This window comes from Platalea leucorodia (genome assembly GCF_965183815.1).
Source record: "Platalea leucorodia genome assembly, chromosome: 11".
In the NCBI taxonomy this organism is placed as follows: Eukaryota; Metazoa; Chordata; class Aves; order Pelecaniformes; family Threskiornithidae; genus Platalea; species Platalea leucorodia.
Window position 1 is genome coordinate 9,617,022 of NC_138833.1, and position 22,384 is coordinate 9,639,405.

Here is a 22,384-nt window from a genome sequence, read left to right on the forward strand (position 1 = left end):
ATGATGCAAAAGATGAGGTTAAAAAAATTATGGTAAAAAGGTATTTGCTACCAGTGTATTTATTAAGGGCTGGTGTGTCAGGAGAGGACTTGTGTGATATGAAATTGATGTCAAAAAGTGGGGTTTTTGAAAGGCAAAGTAGAATCACGACACGACATCTTTATTTCTAAATCAGAGAGATATGGATTTGAAGGGTGGACTATTTGATGGATAAGAAATTGGCTGGATGGACACATCCAGAGAGTTGCAGTCAATGGCTCTATGTCCAGGTGGAGACCAGTGACGAGTGGTGTCCCTCAGGGCTCTGTCTTGGGACGGGTGCTTTTCAATGTCTTTATCAATGCCTTAGACAGTGGGATAGAGTGCACCCTCAGCAAGTTTGTGGATGACATGAAGCTGAGTGGTGCAGTTGACACACCTGAAGGATGGGATGCCATCCGGGGGACCTGCACAAGCTTGAGAAGTGGGTCCATATGAACCGAATGAGGTTCAACAAGTCCAGGTGTAAGATCCTGCATCTGGGTCGAGGCAATCCCAGACATGAGTACAGACTGGGAGAAGAACTCATTGAGAGCAGCCATGCAGAGAAGGACTTGGGGGTCCTGGTGGATGAAAAGCTGGATATGAGCCAGCAATGTGCACTAGCAGCCCAGAAAGCCAACCATATCCTGGGCTGCTTCAGAAGAGGCATGGCCAGCAGGTCGAAGGAGGTGATTCTTCCCCTCTACTCTGCCCTCGTGAGACCCCACCTAGAGTACTGCATCCAATTCTGGAGCCCTCCGCACAAGAAAGATGTGGACCTTTTACAGTGGATCCAGAGGAGGGCCACTAAGATGATCAGAGGGCTGGAGCACCTCTGCTAAGAAGACAGGCTGAAAGAGTTGGGGTTGTTCAGCCTGGAGAAGAGAAAGTTCCGGGGAGACCTTACAGTGGCCTTCCAGTACTTAAAGGGGGCTTACATAAAAGAGAGGGAGAAACTCTTTATAATGGCAGATAGTGATAGGACAAGGGGGAACAGTTTCAAACTGAAAGAGGGGAGATTTAGAGTAAATGTTAGGAAAAAATTCTTTACTCAAAGGGTGGTGAGGCACTGGAACAGGTTGCCCAGAGAGGTTGTGGACGCCCTGTCCCTAGCAGTGTTCAAGGCCAGGTTGGACGGGGCCCTGAGCAACCTGGTCTAGTGGGTGGTGTCCCTGGCCATGGCAGGGGGGCTGGAGTTAGATGATCTTTAAGGTCCCTTCCATCCCAAGCCATTCTATGATTCTATGAATCAGCTATTCCTGAACAGGGTTTATGTCATTATACAAATAATACTAGCAATGAAATGTAGTCAGGTAAGGCAAAGTATAGTGTTTGAAGTAACTAGTTGGAGGATTTTTTGGTTTTGGTTTGTTCGGTTTTGGTGGTGTGTTGGTTTGTTTGGTTCGTTGGCTTTTGTGAGATATGGGTATTCCAGATGCAAAATCTCTGCACGTTTCAGTGCAGCTATTCTTTGTGCATCCTCAGATTACAAGCTCCTGAAGGTCTCCCTTCACACATGGTCCTGGGTACTGCATTAGATGTGAAAGGGGTCTGTAAATATTGTGTGAATTCTTCAAAGACTCACCAGAATCATATGGAAAATTAAGTATGGCATGCTTCACTTAATAAAGAGGGTTTTAAGCATCACCTGCTTTAATGAAGAAATTTGTTTTAAAGGCCAAATGACTTACTGAAAAATCCCAATGGCGTAGGTCAGTCTATACTGTGACTTAAAACAGTTATTTTACTTACGCAGCAAGTAAACCTTCCCTTGTAGCTCTAATGTTCTTTAGCTTAGTGTGAATTATGTTCTTTAAACAACACTTTATCTTAAAGTTTTTAAAAGCATATGAATTTTAGAAAGATGACTACACTAGAATGAATTATTAGTATTTTTCTAATTACTATATACAAAGAGCACTACTCAATGTGTGACTTCTTCCTTGAGGACTTTAGTCTGAGAAATCATAATACAATAAAACACATTTAAATATTTAAAATATATTCAAAAAATTGTAAATATATTATGTCCCTCATTCTGATGTTGTAAATTAGATATCTTGATGCAGAAACAGTGAAACTTGAAAATGGCTATTCCTTTTGATTTGCTTGGCTTTAGACTGTTTTTTACAAGAAAACATAGAGCCAGCATGTCGTAATCTCACTTCAGATGGGCTGAAATAATTTGTGTTGCATCCTTGCTGAAATCTCTTTTGCAAGACTGAAGTCTGTCTGTCTTTCCATTGCTGTGTGGTCACATAATCAGTGAGACCCACCTTTTTTTTTTTTTTGTGTGTGTGTGTGTAGCTGGGGTCTATTAGAAAACTGATGAGAAAAAACTGTGTTCAGTGCTTCTGCGCCCATGTCTTTCAAACCAGCAGTGGCTGTGCTGGGAGCATCATGAAGTTGTTGAAGCCTGACCTGGAATGGAGCGGGCACAGGTCTGGCAATGAGTGTGCTCTTGGTGTCTGTGCTTTGTTCGCCAATTCCAGTTGCTTCACCACCTGCCTGATAAGTTACTTGTTCAGGGCCACTAGAATTTGCAAACCTTGCTTAGGCATTAAACATGGGCAGCAGGTTAAGAGATGATTTGGTGTTTTCCTGGGTTTGCCGGAAGATCAATGTGGGTCTTGGTGAGTGTGCTGATAGCACTGTAGTTTGGTTTACTGGCTCTGAAAATGATGTAATATGAACCTAGTGTTTGGCAAAATATTTTAACATCATCAGAGAGAAGTGCATGCTTTTTTTGTTAGTTAGTTATAAGGGGAATTAGAAAATCACTTTCTGTTAACATGCACAAAGCAGGAAGTTATGACATCAGAAAGCAGTGGACTGCTGTTTGGTAGATGACTGATAACATCTCTACTTGCTTCCGCCACTGCTAGAATTTACAGAAAATAGTAGGTGGTAATTTTCTGCGCATGCTGCACTGCTCTGAAGTATTACCAGAAATAAACTTATAATATGTAGATTAAAAGGTCCTGAGAAATCTGTCGTCTTTAGGAAATATTCCCTTAGGTTCCACTCTTAACACGCCTGAACTGAATTCCTCTGGTGTGTTGTTAGGGGAGCCATACCTGTGTCGACAATTTGAGTTAAGCCACCTGAGACCTTACAGAACAGGGTGTGCTCAGTCCTGCTTGTTGCCTTCTTGTCTTGTGGTAGCACCTGTGTGATGTGCTAGAATTAATTAATTTTCTGCTAGAGTTACTGCTTGTTGGCACAAGACTGCAGCAGTTGCTTTTGACAGTCTAGAACTTCTCAGTTCCTCTGAATGGGCATTCCAATAAAGAAGCTAAAACAAAGTCCCCTCTCATTTTCCCTGAACCCTCCTCACCTTGTTTGAGGTGCTGCTTGTATGCCATGCTGATTAAAGCAGGTTCTTGACATACCATTAAAAAAAAAAAGACACATTTCTGGGCCATGATTCTCATTTCATTTTTCTTTTGGGCTTTTAAAGCTGTCCACATTTCCATCAGAACCTGCCTTTGGGGGACATGTGCTGCATGACCTTAAGGAAACAGAGGATCCCTTTAAGCTTCTGAGACCAGCAGATGATTCCATGTGAGCTGAAGTTTAGTTAGACTTTGTGATGAATGTGAGATCATAAATTGGACATGTTAGCAGGTGAATGGCCTCACGTGCGTTAGAACATATGATGTGCTAGAATTGAATGGGAAGGAACATAATCACCACTGAATCTGCAGCTTTTTGTGAGGATTATTGGATGTTACCTCTTATGCTTAGATGTGTTGATCTCTTTGGAACAATCTCCTTTGATGTTTAAAGCATATGTTGACGCCGGCTGTGTGTGGTATGAGGGACTTAACTGTGGCCTCCATACCAGAGTAATTTATTTCTAAGGTATTTTAAATGGTGATAATTATGAGCTACCAGCTAGAAACTACACTTAAATATTTTCTTTATCCTTGATATGAATTTTATCCAGTTAGGAAGGGTAGAGCAACAGATGCTCCTGTGAGAATGTTCCTTTTCTTGAAATAGAAGGGAAGGGAATGGTTGGGTGTGGGTATCTGGCTTGTTCCTTTACTGCAGTGAACTTGAAACAACTTTGGCCTAGGTTATTCATGCTGGTTCTTTAAGATTTATTCATGGCTTTCAACTTCTGTGTTTGAATTGTAAAAATACACAGACATGGTTTTCGGAGAACGTAATCTCTGATTCCTCATGGCAAAATCATACCAGTGGTATAAGGTCGTGCCCATTTGGGTTTTCCAAAGACACAAACCTGGTTGTGTTCCAGTTTTTCTGAGGTGATATCTGTATCTTTGATGGGTTAAACTGAGGAAGATCACGCTGAGAGGTTACCAGGTCATTTCAGGTTACCCTAAAACTCTGACCTTGGTAGTTGGATGGTAGGAATATCCTGATGAGTCTGAAAGTCAACAAGGAAGCCCATGCTTCAAATCAGTGTTGGTTATAGGTGCGTAGGTGTGTATCTGATGAGCAAGCTTTTCCGTTGAAAGGTGAGCTTCTTGTTCTAATACACCTCTATCATCAACTTCAGGCTAATTTAAATAGTTCAGTAGTTCAGTAGTATGGCATTAACTTGTGGAATATCTGGCATTATTTGCCACTAAGATCAGTCATGCTGTGTGCCATAGTAGCTTTAGGAAAAAAAAGTCATCTGCTCCAGACTCAACCTAGTTTATGTAGTAGTCAGTTGTACTGGACATTTAATCTCTGTTAAACTGTTGAATTTTTGACTTGTTTGAACTGTGGAAATACCCTTTTCAGATGCAGCCTCAATCTGTGTACCATAGAATTAGTGGTGTGTGGCCCAGTAGAAGGACTAATCTGCTTGCAGATCCTGGAATTCAGAACTGTTTTCTCAGCATGCTTTTCTCTCTAATTTAGAGATCTACAGTCTTTGTGTTGATGTGTTGGATTGGGGGGGGGGGGGGGGGAGCTAGTTCATCTATTTCCAGTCAGGGGAGGCAATAGAATCATAGAATGGTTTTTGGGTTGGAAGTGACCTTTAGAAATCATCCAGTCCAATCCCCTTGCCATGGACAGGGACACCTTGCCCTAGATCAGGTTGCTCAAAGCCCCGTCCAGCCTGACCTTGAACACTTCCAGGGATGGGGCATCCACAAGTCCTCTGGGCAACCTGTTCCCAGAGATGGTTAAGAGCTCTCTTTTCAGTTGTTGGATAATGCTGCTGGCCTTGTCCCTGCCAGGGTTTGTGAACACACTGGCACACGGCTTCAGCAGAAGGTGCTCAGCTAAAGAACTGCCCCACAAAGGCAGACTGAAGGTGTGTCTAGCTCCCTGTGCCCTGCAGTGGTCTAGCTGTGGACACCTGAGAGGAAAAGCAGTGAGATTACAGTACAGGTGATAGTCTCTCCTCTCTCTGTCCTTCCAGTAGTCTCTTGTTCGAGAATGTCCTTAAATAGTGACTGCCAGGGCCACTGTTCTTAGTATTACTGTAAAGCCTATGCCTTCTATTATCCTATCTGATCTATTTTTAAATTCACTTTTTTGGCCTTTGCATGGCAGCTCATGTTGTATGGAAGTACTTCCTTTTGGTCTGCTTATGAACATGCTCTTAATTTTAGTGGTAAGCTGTAACTTCACATTGGGAACATCACCATCTCCCTATGGTTAATGACTGTAGACTGTTCTCAATGAAAAACAGTCTGCCATGGCTCCCATATTCTCATCATCATGAAAAGATGATGTTACACATCCTCTGTGGTGGCTTGTATTCCTGAAAATGTGCCGTTGCCCTGCAGGAAGCACAAAACGTCAAACACTGGATTCCAGTTCAGGTAGTCTCAGATCAGTAATCAGTAACACGCTAGTGAGACTGTAATAATGTGAGAAATTGTGATTACTTGCATGCAAGAAGGATGAATTTGAGCAAATGTGGAGAATGGTCTTGAAGATGCTTTCAGTATTCATTGGATGTGAGGAGACAAGAAGAGTTTTAGTTCAGCACCTGTGTGTAGATCAGATTGTTGCTGTCCCTGTGTGTATGAGGTGTCTTAAAGACCTGGAAGAGTGACATGAGCAAATGGTTATGAAGTGGACACAATAACAATTAAATTAGAGATTAAAAGATAAGTGAGCATTACAGCAAGAAGATTCTGACATAGTCATCCTAAATCATAGTGAAGTAAAAACGAAGCAATTATTTAGATGGTACTGTAAACCTGCAAAATGAAAATAAATGAATGGGTGTCTGCAGTGGTAATTCTTGTAGTCTGTCTCCCTTTTACTCCACCCAGCCTAACAAATGTCTACTCTGATGTCTTCTGTGGCTGTTGATTAGTTTTGGCATGTGCCATATAAAAAATGTAGGAAATTAACAGCTTGGGGGATGGCACCTGGGTTGAGCCGTAGCTGGTGAGGTAAATAGAAGGCATCTTCAGCTTACCCTCCGAAAGTCCTTGGTGTGATTATAGCACCTGTTTTGGAACAAAGTAGGAAACTGTAGTGGGCTGTCAGCATGTTTTTACCAGCTCGAAGGAAGAGACAGTGACCTGTGGTTGGTAAGTCCTCCAGGAGACCACCAGCAGTAATCCATGAAAACAGATGCTTTGGAGCAGGAGCTCTGCAGTGGTTGAAGTTAGTTTGTCTTTACAGGACACAGGACAGATCTGTGGTGTGACTTCTCTTGCCTTCAGAAATCCCATGTATGAATGCTTCAAGAATGAAACTTTAAAAATAGAGAGAATAGTCAAGTGTAGGTTCTGCTTGCTGTCTCATCTACTACCTTAGTGATCTGAAGTGATTGAGATATCCAGTTTAGTTTCAGATAGCCAGGTCATTTGGGGGGGGGAAGGTGGGTGTTTGGTGTGGTTGTTTTGTTTGTTTGTTTTTTTTGACTGGACTTTTTATTTCCCACTTCTTTTGCCAGCAGTAGAGCTGTTTACCAGCTAGCTCCTTCATGAAACCCTTTTAAGTGGAGGAAAACTGCTGTTGTGCTGCTCCTTGTAAGCTAAATCTACTCCTTTTAGCCTTTGCTCAGGGGTCATTTTTCTAAATCCTGTGGATTTCTCTTGGGTACTTTTCCACTTTGCTTGCCACGGTGTTCAGCTTTGCTTGCAGTCGTCCTAGATGATGCCTAAGTGCTGAATTGGGAAGACTTAATTCCTTTTATTTCCTTAGGCAGTACTTTTATGTACGCTGCAAGCTAGTGTAAGCCATCACTGCCACCAGAAATAGCTAGGGTAAACATCTGTGTAGTTACTCTGTGAGCTGTCCTGGAGAAGCAGATCTATGTAAAAACTATGACTTTCTCTGTATGTTTGGTACTAAATTGATGTCCTGATGCAGTTTCACAGTGACTATCCTCCGCTGCCCCACCTGCCGCAACTGCAGAGCCAACATCGCCTTTTAAACCAGCAACAAATTCAGTTTTTGTTAATATCTGAGGTGTGAGCTGTGGTGTTTGAGCCTTGTTATTTATAGCCTCACTATATTTAACAGCAGTGGCTAGAAAGGTTAAGGCCTCAGCAGTTTGGAGGTGGAAGGGGGCATGTGGCCGGTAGCCTCTTCAAGTACATGGAGTCAAGAGCCTGTGGCCCTATGTTTCTCTGCTCTGATGGCAGTGCACTAGACAGTCTTAGAAAACCAGATGGGTGTGGTGTGGACAGATCTAGTTGTAATGTTTCATTTTATCGTGGCGTGGGTAATTTATTATAAATTGCTTCTCATGACCTCTTACAGTGCTGAAGTGATCCAGAGGTAGGATGTTGGAGCCAGGGAGGTAGTGTGCTTGGATCTGACCAAGTATCTCAAGCAGCTTCATCTTCATAGCCCATGCTCAGTTTCGGTCGGCCAAGTAAACTTCTGCAGCCCATCGTAGGTGTCAGGATAGGGATTTTTCATCATTTCCAGCAACACTGAGTTTGAATACTGTAAGCCAATGCTTACCAGCACTGCAGCGGTGATGTAGGATAATGTAACAGAGTGTGCCTGGCGTATGCTGGTCTAAATTGTTTTCAGGGCGGAGAAATTTGGTAAGTACTGATTCTTAAATTAATGAGAAACAAATTGGATGCTCTCAAACTGGGGAAATATATTGTCTGAAGATAATGTTGGAAACTTTCAAACTATGATTTCAGTATTTATTCTGTAATAGTTACAAGCTGGATTGTGGGAGACTTGGTGTAAATAAATCTTGCAGAGCTATGCACGTACCAAATAGCAAATCTTCCAAGGTATAAGATGTATTATTTTCAGAGGTTTATATCTAATTTGACCCTGTTTAACAGCTAAGGAATTGAAAAGTTACTGACTCATCACTGGAAGGTAGCTAATCTATAAACCAGTAACCATTTGCTTTTTGTAGCATGTGAAATTGATTTTTTTGGGGGGGTGGTGGTGTACTATCCATCAGTGCATTTCTTTACACTATTTGCACATTTGTATATGCAAATATAAGTCCTGTCTACACTGCAGAGGCAACTGTGCAGTGATGTTTGCATATGTAAAATAGGCTGTGCTCAAGGCTGTGATGAACTGTATGGAGTAAAACCTGTGTGGGGTAAAACTACACAACTGTGCCATAATTTTATATCAGCCATGTAAATGAGTGGGATAAATACCTGCTTATGGTGCTGTTCTGTATTGGCCTTCAGTTTTAGTCTTGCAGCAAAGAAACTGTTTTTAAAAAGAAGCTGTTACAAAAGTTTTTTGAGTAGGCATTTCTACTGTGTAATGCTAGTGTAGAGGGGGCAATGATTTTAAGTATACTTAAAATATTTGAAATTTTGTTTCATAATTTTTGTGCCTGTAGCTAGAGATGTAGCAGTTCAGAATGTTAAATTATTGGGATTTTAAGCTAACTTTTAAAAATTTTTTCCTGATCTTAAAAAAGAAAAGGTATATTAAGGCGAAGTCCACTTCATTTTGAGTGGAGTTATGTGGGAAAGGGATAATAACTTTACATTTTAAATTGGAAAATTCTTCGCATTCAGAAAACATTAAACCAAGCCTGTGGAATAATACCTGTTTCCCAAACTTCTGGTTTTGAGCTTGACCCCTGGACTTCTCCTTATTCCCCTGAGATTTTTTTTTTTGTTATTATTTTTATTCTTCAAAGCTATGAGTTGGGAATTTGGGACAGGTAATGAAGCTGCCAGTTGAAAAATAGTTTTCCTACTGCCATATTATAATTTAATGTTCAGGTCTTAGGCAAATGTTAACAGTTACTTTTAAGTAGCTGATTTCTGGCATGTTTGCAAATGATTTTTAACTAATAGTGCATGTGGTTGAAATCTAAAATAGTGTTTTTGCATTTCTTTTGTGTGACTTTCATACTAACCTGACTGATGAACGAACGTACACTGAAGGAATTGGTAAATTGTCCACTGCCGATGGTAAAGCCTTCGCAGATCCTGAGGTTCTCCGAAGACTGACATCCTCTGTCAGCTGTGCACTGGATGAAGCTGCTGCTGCATTGACACGGATGAGAGCAGAGAACAATCACAATGCAGGACAAGTGGACAAGTATGTATTGATTGTTCCTCACCCCCAGTTTCCCAACTATAGAATGTAAGTTTATATTTTTAACTTCAAATTCAGTTAATTTTATAGTTGGTAATGTATCTGCTCTACTACTAGCAGAAGCGAAGTGTGAAGGTGTAACTACTCTCCCATCAGGTTATTGACTTCAAAGTGTAAGAGAAAAGTACAAAAAAATGTTACTTTCTAACCTGCTCTTTCTGTGTACTAGACAGTTGATTTCTTTTTCATAAACAGGTTAAATTCTTAGCTGTAGAAGAGTTGGTAATAGTTCTCTAATTAATGCCTCAGCATACTTTGTTGGAAACTGATGAATCTAGTTCATTGTATTAAAAGTTGGAAGAAAATACTAATACTTACAGGGCAACAGTTTGCCCCAGGATCTTGCTCAGGAACTTGGGAGAAAATGAAACTATTATCTGATAACTTTTTGTAACTGATAATTAATGAGAACAGCATTTAACTCCCATGATGACAGAACTGAGGATTTGTCCTATGTCGTCAAAAGCTTTCTTCTACATTGGTAATTTCAAAGCATTTTTAGGGGTCCTGAAATACTTTCTACTCTGACAAGTGATGCAAATAGTTTCTAAACTGTTGGGGTGGCGTGACTGCATATACTGTTGAACTTCAGATCTAAGATCAGAACTTAAGTCTTAAGTTTCCTTTCATATAGATGTCCTCTTGAAATTCAGACTTGGGATTTGCAAAACAAAGTGCTTACAGTAAGGGCAGTAGTCTTGAGTCGTTGCTCAAAATGTAAGTACGAATATAGAACAAATATAGTTTCATTTCCTAACTGAAGCTAGAGAAATTACTTGTGGATCAAAACATGGGGAGATGAAGATACGCTGGGGAAGCATGCTTGAACGTAAAAAAGAAGCGTACAAGAGGTGGAAGCAGGCCAGGTGGCCCACAAGGAAAATAGAGACAATGTCCAAGCATACAGGGATGTGATTAGGAAAGCCAAAGCCCGCCTAGAGTTGAATCTGGCAAAGGGCATGAAAGACAACAAGATAGATTAGTGTGAGTATATCAGCTGCAAAAGGGAGATGAGGAAAGATGTGGGCCTGCCTCAGAATATGGCAGGGGACCTAGTCACGGGGACACAGAAGAGGAAGAGGTAGTGAATGCTGCCTTTGCTTTGGGCTTTACTGGTGAGATTTGCTTTCAGGAATCCCAAGCCCCTGAGATGAGCAGGAAGGTCTGGAGCAAGGAGGGCTTGCCCTTGGTTGGTATCAGGTCAGGGAGCATTTAAACAGGTTGGGCATAGTCCAGTCGAAAAGTTCATGGGACCTGATAGGATGCACCCATAAGTACTGAAGGAGCTGGCCGATGTTACTGCGAGGCCAGTCTCAATTTATTTGAAAGGTCATGGAGAATATGGGAGGTTCCTGAGGACTGGAAGAAAGTAAATGTCACCCCTGTCCTCAAGAAGGGCAAGAAGGAGGATCCAAGGGAATTATAGGCAGGTCAGCCTCACCTCAGTCCCTGAAAAGGTGATGGAGCAAATCCTTCTAGAACCCATTTCCTAACATAGTAAATACAAAATGATGATGGGAAGTAGTCAGCATGGTTTTACAAAGGGGAGATTAAGCCTTGTACAATGAGATGGCTACCTTGGTAGATGAGAGGAGAGCAGTGGATGCTGTTTATCTTGACTTCAGCAAGTCTTTTCACACTGTATCCCACAGCATCCTGTGGGACAAGCTGATGAAGTACAGACCGGGCAGGTGGACAGTGAGGTGGATTGAAAACTGTCTGAACTACTAGGCTCAGAGTTGCTAGTAGCATGAAGTTGAGGTGAAGGGAAGTTGCTAGGGGTGTACTCCAGGGGTTGATGGGGCTAGTAATGTTTAATGTCTTTATCAATGACCTGCGTGATGGTACAGAGTGCATCCTTAGCAAGTTTGCAGATGATACAAAACTGAAAGGAGTGTTTGATGGACCAGATGATTGTGCTGCCATTCAGAGGGACCTTGACAAGCTGGAGAAAGGGGCCAGCAGGAATCTCATGAAATTCAACAAAGGGAAATGCAGAGTCTTGCACCTGGGGAGAAATATCTCTGTGCATTGGTACAGATGGGGAGGGCTGAATAGTTGAAAATCAACTTGGAAGAAAAAGACCCGAGTTTCATGGTGGACAACAAGTGGAACATGAGTCAGCAATGCACCCTTGGAGCAAAGATCAACAGCATCCTGTGCTTCATTTGGAAGAGCATTCCTGTGTCGTTCTTGTCGCTTTTACAAAATGTCTTGGAAATATCTCAAAGGGAACCTGAGCAGGGAGCAAACTGGGAGATGTCTTGAGGTGCCTGGGTCAACTAGAATCAACTAAGAGTCTTGTTTTTAATAGCTTTTTCCCAGAGCATATTGGGTTTCACAGCAATTGTGTATTATATGAAGTGGCTTAAGGTCGTCTCTGAGCATGGTGGATCTGTTTCAGGATTTGTCTCGCAGGTTATGCTGTTGGGTGGCTCCCACGTCTAAAGGCTAGACTATGTGTGTGCAAAAGTGCATGTATCCCCACCCTTTCATCCCAGCTGAACGTGGGAACCTGAGCTGTAAATGCCCGGTTACGTGCGGGTTGCAGCAGGGCTGTTTGACTGCTTGCGCTGTGAGCGCCCTTACTACCCCCCAGGAGAAGGTGGCAGGTTTGATAGCATCCTGCAGCCTTTTAGTGGGATCCCATTGCTTCAGTATATGGACTTGACTATGTAGCCAAATAATAAACTTTATCAAAATATCAGTTATTTTGCTTAAAATACTTAGTGATTACAATGCAAATATGAGTGATCAGATACTGGGTATTCTCTTCAGGTCAGATCTCAGCTTTTATCTGGCAGCTGCTAGCACGGTTTATTTCATTTTGGGGTATATGGCAAATGAATTCCTTTTCAAATAGAGATTTAACATAGTTTAACCATTACAGTTTTTGAACAATTGAAAATTGAAACTTGTGTGCTTTCCTGAGGGAACTTCGTGCTCAAATGGATATTTTCTTCATTGTGAGTGAATTTCTTGAGTAAACTATCTTTTACAGAAGAAAAGCAGAAGTTTGAGGTTTTTAACGAATCCGAGTGCACTAGTTTTTTTTTTTAAGAAACAAGCTTCCATATCTTGCAAATAAGATATACTGATACGATGCATCACATACAGGCCTCTACTGTTTATAACAGAAGGCTCTTCCTCCCTTCCCCCTCCCACCAAGGCATCATTAGCTGTAGTTTGGTTCCCGGTGGCTGAGGGACTGTGATTCCTTGCATATATTTTCTAAATAAAATTGTATCATCAGTTAGAGAATTATAACTGAGTTGGTACTGAGCATGACTTGCTCTTGTTTACACTTGCGTTTAGCAGTGCTTTAACAGTTGTCTTTGCTGTTAGACTCTTTTTTTTTGTACAGAAAAAGATTTAAAGGACAGGTGACTTGGTTTGAAGTGAATTGAAGCTCAGCTCACCTTTTTCAAGACTTGTTTAGTGTACTTTCCTAGGTGTCAGGGGAAATAGCTATTCCCTCTGCTTCAGAGGTTAATGATGGTTAAAGTAGTGATTATAGAATTCTGAGCTTTTAGATGCCAAGAACTTGGGGTTTGTCTTGTCTTTTCCTTCTAACTCTTAGCTTGTAATTACCTCATGGCTTTTTTTAAGGATGAGTTAGTAGTGTTCCATGCAGGATTTGTGTTGTTATTGCTGTTTAAAAAACATGCAGTTCAATTGGCTTATTTTATCCATCTGAAAACTTCTGTAGTATGCTTTTAACAGTGAAATGAATGAAAGGAAACATAGTAAACTTCTGTAAGGCTCCTCTCCTGTCTTCCTTTAAGATGTCATTAGGTAAGGTAAGAATTTTTCTTTGAAATGACTGCTTAAATTAAGAAAGTGGTGTTTTCAATTAAAAGAAAAAAAGCTTTGGGCTAGGGCAAAGAAGGAAATAGTCCCACTACAGGAGAGAATGGTCAGAAGTTTGTCTTATTGCAGTATTCAGTATTAGTGGTCTCTGTGGTACTAGGCTGTTCACTTTTTTGATTTATCTCTACCAGAAATTTGCATTGGTACCTATAATTAGTAGTTTGTTGTGGTCATAGCCTCTGTGCTTCTGGCATTCCACTGAAGTCTGAATAGCATCAGTGAGGTTTACTTCTGTGTCTTGCAAACACCACAAATTACCTAGTTGTGAGCACTCTTCTCTGCATCTAGTCTACATGAGAGCTTATATGAGTTAGCAACTGATGAGGACGAGAGCTAATTTAGACATAAGCAAGGTCTTTATCTCACCTGTGGAAATAATGTGTGTGCGTGTGTGTATATACATATACTTTTTCTTAAAAAAATCTGTAAGGTATATTTTCTAGTAAGGCTTAATACTAATGTCATGAGTCTTCAAGTAATGACTTCTTTCTTGCATAGGAAAGCTACCCATCTATTATAGGTTTATTTTCAGCTTATTCTGTGGTAACTGATTTTCCAGTCGCAGTTTGGCAGAAGCATGCTCAGATGGGGATGTAAATGCTGTCCGGAAGCTGTTGGATGAAGGAAGAAGCGTAAATGAACATACTGAAGAAGGGGAGAGTCTCCTTTGCTTGGCCTGTTCAGCAGGATATTATGAATTGGCACAAGTAAGTAACAAATAGAATCACAACTAAGCCTTTGTGAAGCATTGTCTAAGGGGCTTCTTTGATAGGTAAACATTTTAGCTGTTCTGGTTATAATTCTTTATAATCTAAACAGAATATCGGTTAATACAGCTTATTCTGAGCTTCCATTTCTCTTTTCAATGAAAATGCTGTCATATATGCCTTTAGGTTTAAGGGACTTGTCTGAGGAATGTATCTTGTGTTTTATGGTGTACCTACTTTTCTGGCATTGTTCTAGATGCAGTCAAGCTGTTCTGCGAAGCAGACATTGCAAGAGGATCTAAAATAGGAGCAAAATCAAACACTACAAGTGGTTACCTTCTAAAAACTCATGTCTCAGTCATTCAGTCCTTTTTTTTATCACATCTGTATCAACAGTGTATTAATTTGTGTTAATTTTTGGCTTTTATACTTGTGTATCTAAGGGCAGAATTTGTGCTTCTTTGAAGATGTTTAGGAGATAGTTCTCAGAAAGTGGCCAGCTTCATGTTTTGGTGCCAGGCAAGAATACAGAGAGAAAACTGTTTACCTGTAAGCTTGACCCGATGTGTGCGGGGGACATTAATGCAAGTGTACAGTTTCTCTGCTGTCATTCTGGCTAGTGAATTGCCCTGTGACTTTTGAAAATGTTGGTATTGCACTGTAATTTAACGTTGATTTTAGCAGATATGAACAAATGTAGAAAAAACAGCATTTCCTGAAGCAGACCACAGTGCAGGTAGTAATTATAAATGGTCCTAGGGAGTGCCATTGTTCTTCACCATTTGTGGTATTACTGCAAGAGAATGTCATGGCTGGCTGGGGAATCACTCACACGCCCCACTGAACTAAAAGCAAAATGTTGGTGTTACAATTTATTCATTAAAGTGAACTTTTTCTATAGGTGCTACTAGCAATGCATGCAAATGTTGAAGATCGAGGGAATAAAGGAGACATAACTCCCTTAATGGCAGCTGCCAGTGGAGGCTACGTAGATATTGTTAAACTTCTCCTTGTTCATTGTGCAGATGTCAACGCACAGTCTTCAACAGGTAACTGGGAAGCAGGAACACAAAGAGTTAATAAGACTGGCACATAAGACGTGCAGCTGTTTTGAACATCTGTGGTTTTGTCTGATAGTTTCATTCACAAGAAAACATGACAGGAACTATTAAGAATAGGCCACATACATAGTGGATGTGTTTAGAGTCCTACCTAGCCATTATTAAAGATTGTTCTTAATATAAACTGTAATGGTGTGGTGGGTTGATGCTGGCTGGATGCCAGGTGCCCACCAAAGCCATTCTATCACTCCCCCTCCTCAGCTGGACAGGGCAGAGAAAAACATAATGAAAGGCTTGTGGGTCAAGATAAGGGCAGGCAGAGATCATTCACCAATTACCGTCACAGGCAAAACAGACTTGAGCTGGGGAAATTAGTTTAATTTATTACCAGTCGAATCAGAGTAAGGTAATGAGAAAATAAAAACTAAATCTTAAAACACCTTCCCCCCACCCTTCCCTTCTTCTCAGGCTTAACTTCACTCCTGATTTCTCTACCTCCTCCCCGTCAGTGGCACAAGGGGACAGGGAACGGGGGTTGCGGTCAGTTCATCACACGTTGTTTCTGCTGCTCCTTCCTCCTCAGGGGGAGGACTCCTCACACTCTTCCTGTGCTCCAGTGTGGGGTCCCTCCCACGGCAGAGAGTCCTCCACAAACTTTGCCATTGTGAGTCCTTCCCACGGGCTGCTGTTCTTCATGAACTGCTCCAGTGTGGGTCCCTTCCATGGGGTGCAGTCCTTCAGGAACAGACTGCTCCAGCATGGGTCCCCTGCAGAGTCACAAGTCTTGTCAGCAAACGTGCTCCAGCCTGGGGAGCCCACGGATCCACAGGTCCTGCCAGGAGCCTGCTCCAGTGTGGGCTTCCCACAGGGTCACAGCCTTCTTCAGGCATCCACCTGCTCCAATGTGAGATCCTCCACGGTCTGCAAGTGGATATCTGCTCTGGCTGCAATTCTGCAGTTGTCTGTGTCCCTCGCCCCCCCCAAATATGTTATCCCAGAGGCACTACCACAATCGCTGATGGGCTTGGCCTTGGCCAGCGGTGGGTCTGTCTTGGAGCTGGCTGGCATTGGCTCTGTCAGACAGAGGGGAAACTTCTACCAGCTTCTCACAGAAAGCCACCCCTGTAGCCCCCCCCTCTACCAAAGCCTTGCCATGCAAACCCAAAACAAATGGAAAGCACTGTTCCTGTGAAAACCACTGTGGTGTTAGATGACTAGAAAAATACATGAAGTTTAGTTTTTCTTATCTGTATAATCCAAAATTACCCAGCAAGAAGACCATGGGACACATCTTGTCAAGACCAGTTATTTCTGCCTATTGCTTTTTACCAAAGAGGAGGTACAATACTGTGAGCATTAAATGTTGTCTACATTGCTGATGCTTGACCACAGCTTAACTAACCTTGCTGAGAGTATTAACCTGCAGTTGGGTTCTGCTAATATTAAGACAGAATTTAAACTTTGTTCAAATTTTGAAAAAGTTGGGTGTCTGAACTATGAACTGTTCTTTTTATTTTGATGTTTAGCCGTATTAAGCAGAACCTACCTTAAAATTGACCGTAGCATTTAAAACATGAGCCATATGTGATTGTCACTTACAGTACCAGAGTTTTAAATTATAAATTTATTTTCATCCAGCCAGTAAAAGTTTTTCAAGGGATTACAGGATACAGTCTTAGGCAAAAAACCCCAACGTACCTCCCCACCCCCCAACTCTACAGTGATCATGAAAATTACTCATTGATCTTTTTGTGTATTTGATCTCTCTTTGTGTCCTGAAGTAGGAAACATAAGAATCAAAGAAAAAAGTCCTGATTTGTAATATTGGCTCATCATTAAAACTCCTTCACATTATAGTTGTGTTGGGATTTTATACTCAGCCTGAAATTATAGGCTGGAGTAACATTGCTGTGAGGTAAAAGGCTCCTGCTAGTGATGTACTTAGTTTTGTTCAGAGCTGTTAAAACTAATTTCCTTTCCTGTATTGGGAGTGGGTGATGGAAAGGGCTTTCATGTAAACTTCTTCTTCTCTGCAGGGAACACAGCTCTCACTTACGCTTGTGCTGGGGGCTTTGTTGACATAGTGAAGGTGCTATTGAAAGCCGGTGCTAATATAGAAGACCACAATGAGAATGGGCATACCCCCTTAATGGAAGCAGCCAGTGCAGGTCATGTTGAGGTTGCAAGAGTATTGCTGGAATATGGTGCAGGAATCAACACTCACTCCAATGAGTTCAAAGAAAGTGCACTTACACTTGCGTGCTATAAAGGTATTGTCTCTTGCCTTGTTTTGTGTTTTTGTTTAAATTTATTTGATAGGATTTATCTAACTAAAGTTTCCAGCCACACTTTGAATATTTTCTTTAGAGATTTGGAATACTGGATTTTGGTTTTAAACTTGATGTCAGGAAATGCTCATCCATGGTGTAGTGGTATTAAGCCTGTATACTTGTGTCCAAATGTGGTGGATATGTGTTTGACATGGTGCAGATGAAAACTTGCGACTCGTTGCGTCCAAACTTGTGCTTTGACACACCACCAGTCTGCTCTTCCCTCACTACCACATTCTCTATTTAATTCAGATTCCTCTCACTATCTGCAAGTTCTGAAAACATCTCTGTTAGTTGTTAGGAAAATGTGAAGTTAGAACAAATGTTCCTGTAATACCTGATGGGGTGAAAATGCGAGTATTATTACTGGGTACTTTTCCTTCAGTATAATTTTGGAGAATGTCTATGAATTATGTATTATGAACTTTTATGGACTTTTGACTTGATTTCTTTTGCTATTTAAAGTTTCTATATAAAGTAACGTAGTGCAATGGTCATCCAATGTGCTTCTGAGTTTTTTTTTTCTTCCAAAAACCTCCATAACATTTCCAACAATTGTTTTTCTCCTAATAGAAGCTTTAAGGATGCTGATTATTGTCATAGTAACCTCTATTGTCATAGAGCTTTTGCTTCTGTGGTTAGAATTGGAGGATACATACTATGTATAACCCATCTGAAAACTTGCATCTGGATTTGTCATGGATTTCCTGCAGCATATAGTAGTTCCTTACAGAGAAATTTCAGCAATAGTACTCCTGGATATGTTGGAGGGGCATTCTTGTTTCTTGTGACCTAAAACTTAAGAGAGTGATGTAATGCAAGATCTTCATTGACTAGAGATTTCCTGTATTATCTTTGGCAAGACAGTTGAGCTACCTTGCTTTCCTATCAGTTTATGTAAAACTAAGTCTTGTCTTGGAGGAGGATGCTCACTGAGAGGATAAAATGGATAACTTGTAAGGGACAAATTCTAAAATGACAGAACCATAAAAAGAAGTATTGGTAAATTTCAGTAGAAGCTTTTAAAATAGTCTCAGGTAACATAATATGACATAATGTGTGTATCTTAGTTCTCAGAAATATGTCTGTGAATGCTACGATTAAAAAGCTTAAAGTTAAGTTCAGATCTACATGGACCTGTCTCTAAAAGATAATCCCCCCAAGTTCTATGCTGCCTTGGCACACTTAAAAGATGGGTCACTATACAGTTGAATAAGGAATAAGCACAGTCTTTTATAGCTTGAAGTCACAAGGAAAGGTTCCTGTTGTGTAAACTTGAATTAGAGAGGTCTGTCTTCATCTCATAGTTGGGCAGTATCTTTAGGAAAGATTGTCTGTCCTGTGTAGCTAAAAGTCTGGCTGTCCATTTTGCATTGGTATTTTTTAGAGTACTTTAAAAAAAACAGGCTTGCAAATTATAACTTGTAAAAATTGCAATAGCAAACTATGAAAATCTAAATGATTCCATTGTCTGTACTATTAAAAGTTTATGATATTAAATACTTATTTATTTTGATTTGTTTCATTTGAAGGCCATTTAGATATGGTTCGGTTTTTGCTGGAAGCTGGAGCTGATCAAGAACATAAAACAGATGAGATGCACACGGCGCTAATGGAGGCCTGCATGGTAAATAACCTTTAATTTTATTGCTTCCTTTTCAATGAGAGAGGAATAAAAGAGATGATAAAATAAAGATGATAAAATAAAGATAAAATAAAAAAAAAAAATTTTGGGGGTGTGATGTGTTGTTTTAAATTCTCCCTGTGAGAAGTGTAGGAGTAACTAATCTGCAGTGCAGTAAAGTAGTAGGTTGAGCCCAAGTCACTGTTTCTTGCAGTGTTAGAGTTAGTTTTCCATCTTTGTCTTTATAAATAAGGTCTCTCAGATCTTCATGGTATGAGCCTTCCAGAAGTGCACTGAGCTGGATGACTAATTCATTACACTTGTCCTTTCACCACTGCAGGAAGTGTTTTGCATGTAGGTTTGCTCTCTTCTAGGTTTCTGTAAATGGTGCTGTGAGGTTTTTCTTTTGAAAATAAAACGGTAGGTCAAAAGTAGTTTAGTTCTTAGTTGTTGGGCATCTCATATGATTTCAAAGCAGCCATTGAGTAAAAACTTCCCTTTCCAAGAGCTTCATCTTAATAAAGATTGTGCTATTGTGTCAAAGCATATCTGCAACCATTTTTGAGGTCACCTTAGGTGACCTTTTATCTATTCTTCAAGCTGGGAAACTTCTTTAAGAAAGAACAGGGACCTTGTTTTCATAGGAAGCATGGTGAACAGAGGAAAACTTAATTTGCTCGCAGTAGCCTATAATCCTTAGAAGATAGGCTGCAATGTTCCTTCAGTCTTCTGAGAGCTGGAGGATCAAGTGTTCTTTCAGTGCCGTTGTGAGGTGATGATGCAAGTGACCAAGGTCAGATTATAACATCTCAAGCTGTGTTGAAGTCTTCCAATAGTGATATGGTAATAGTATCCTTGAATAGTCTCCCGTGTATGAGAGTCTAGTGCCAATAAGGAATTCAGAAGGATGCAGTTGCAGTGGGTGTATGTTGTCACCTAAAGGAGATTGCAGCATGACTGCAAATGAAATGTTTTAATAAGCCCACTGTTCTGTTTAGGTTTAGTGTTGTGGTTTGGTGTTTGGTTTGGGTTTTTTTGGTGTTTGTTTTTTTGTTGTTTTTTTGTGGTTTGTTTTGTTTTTTTTCCCCCTTTCGTGGTGATACAGTGTGAGCACTGGGTTGACTTGGAGGCTATGAAGTGTTTCACTTGGGGAGGATAAAGTTGTGTGGGTTGCCTGCATGTTTTTAGCTCTTGGATGTTTCAGACTAGTTTGCATTACAGAGTGTGTATTGGCCTTTAAAAGCAACACAGAAGAAATTGATCCTTTGAAGTTCCAACTCCAAGTTGAATGGTGGAGTTTGTTCCTTGTTATCTTTTGGCTGCACCCTTGCAGAAGTGAACCGTTCCACCAAATTGTGACTTCTCCCAGTCTTCGCTGTTTTCCAAGTAATGAATGCTGCAAATACAGGAAGCTGAGGTCTTTGGTCTCTGATCACCAATTATATTTTAAGTGCCTCTGAGTTTTAGTATGTTTTGATCAAGACAGAGTGCCACACCTAGGATAATGCCTTTAGTTAGATGAGGTGGTTGTTGGCTTTTAGCCAGCTTCTCTGAGAACAACAGCCTGTCTTTAATTTACAGACTTGATTGCTGTCAATCTCAGGTTACTTACTACCTGCTTTGTGATCAACTTAAGACAAGTGTTCACAGGAGTTGGGTGTTTGCTATCCCAGTTGCCCCCTTTTCTATAGTTCTGTGTTAGCTGTTTGAGTTACTGGCTGACAAATCTGGTGAGATCAGAATGGGGAACTGGTAGTTTGCTTGAGGTTGCTATTCTTAATACATAAGAAGTTCTTGAATTAGTGGAATTCTTAGCTTTATAACTTTATAAATCATCCCTAGGTATCAGTACCCTAGCCTGGACAGCTCTGGCTTGCACCTTGGGCAGAGAGGTCTTCTAATGTCTGTCTGTCCTGTCCTCCCCCCCCTCCCCGTATTGTCCAACTTTAGATTTCCTTCCAAGGACACAACATAAAAACAACTGCTATTTGCCACTGAAATCAGCCCTTTTTATGTCTTCCTCAGGAAGAATTATGCTTTAGTTCTCTAACAAAATCTGTCAGCATGTGTTGAGGCTAGTTTAAAGAATTAATCCAGCTTAACTGTCAAATCCCAGGAGAACCGCTGTGTCAGGACACAGGGCTCTAAATAATCAAAGCTGGCTGACAGTTTACTCCTTCTGGAAGAACGCTGTATTTCTTTGCATGGCAAATGGAGTGACCAAGGTGATGCACCTAATACCTATGCATCTGCAGTATGCAAGGCAGCAAGTGGTTTTCCTTCCACAGAGAGATACAAAGAGCATGCTTCAATTCACGTCTGTTACTTGGAGTTCCCTTTCCATCCTTAAGTTATCCTGTTAACTGTGTATGCTGAAGAAAGGTCTAATATGAAACATCCTCTGATTAGACCCTTAGACCTTCTATATCTTGCTGAGCACTCTCTGCATGACTTGAACTGTCTCCTTTCATTAGATGTAGTTTGTAATCTGTTTCAGTTTTCCAAGATCTTTCTCCTAATTGTTCCACAAGTTTGGGTCCCAGTTTCTTAAGTTATGTGGGAGGAAGAAACCATGTGAGTGTTTCTTCTTTCCTAATGCCAAAACTTCTTTACATTTTCCCCTTTTCAGAGGTATTGTGGCTCTCTACCAACCACACCTTAAGTGAAACATGGATTTTTGGTACTTGTTTTATTTCAAGTAACTTTGAGGAGTTTAGTAATAGTTTCTTGAGAAGCTGACAGCTGCATTTATATGCTTTGATTGGTAAGGGCTCAAACAGACTGCTCTGGCAATCCTAATTCTCTTCCCTCAATGGCAAAGATTGCTTTACCTCAAGGCACATTTCAGTCTTCTTTAAGACTTACTCTAGTCTTCCCTCCTTCTGTTACCTACCTCATTGTAACCCACTTCAGCTTCTCTGCAGGTATCTTTCCCAGTATCTAGAAACTGCTAGTTGGAGCTTTTTTATTTGTCTATAGAAGCCATGAATCAACTGTAAAGAAAAAGAAAATCTTTTTTCTGATGCTTGTTTTGGGGTTTAGTCATGGAGTGGGTTTATTACTTTTTATACTTATTTGCTATCTCTGTTACTTTTGTGTCCCAGGTATTTTGCTGGATATTTAAGAAAGTCTTATCCCATAACACTTTCCCTACTCCTTCAAGAAAGAAAAAAAACCCAACATATGTCTAGCTCTTTTTTCCTCATGCATTTAAACCTAACTTAGATGTAGGTG

At 40.7% G+C, this 22,384-nt stretch overlaps 1 protein-coding gene across 18 annotated transcripts in view; it reads left to right on the top strand.

Moving 5' to 3' along the window:
* Positions 1-22,384, top strand: part of ANKHD1 (ankyrin repeat and KH domain containing 1) — a gene marked incomplete at its 3' end in the record, with an annotated part of 121,926 nt that overhangs the window by 35,815 nt on the left and 63,727 nt on the right. For all 18 annotated transcript variants that reach the window (XM_082324262.1, XM_082324273.1, XM_082324272.1 and 15 more), the window contains exons 3-7: positions 9,345-9,501; positions 13,988-14,135; positions 15,037-15,184; positions 17,233-17,466; positions 19,059-19,153. In XM_082324262.1, the coding sequence (XP_082180388.1) occupies positions 9,345-9,501; positions 13,988-14,135; positions 15,037-15,184; positions 17,233-17,466; positions 19,059-19,153 (782 nt within the window). The remainder of the gene's footprint in view (positions 1-9,344; positions 9,502-13,987; positions 14,136-15,036; positions 15,185-17,232; positions 17,467-19,058; positions 19,154-22,384) is intronic.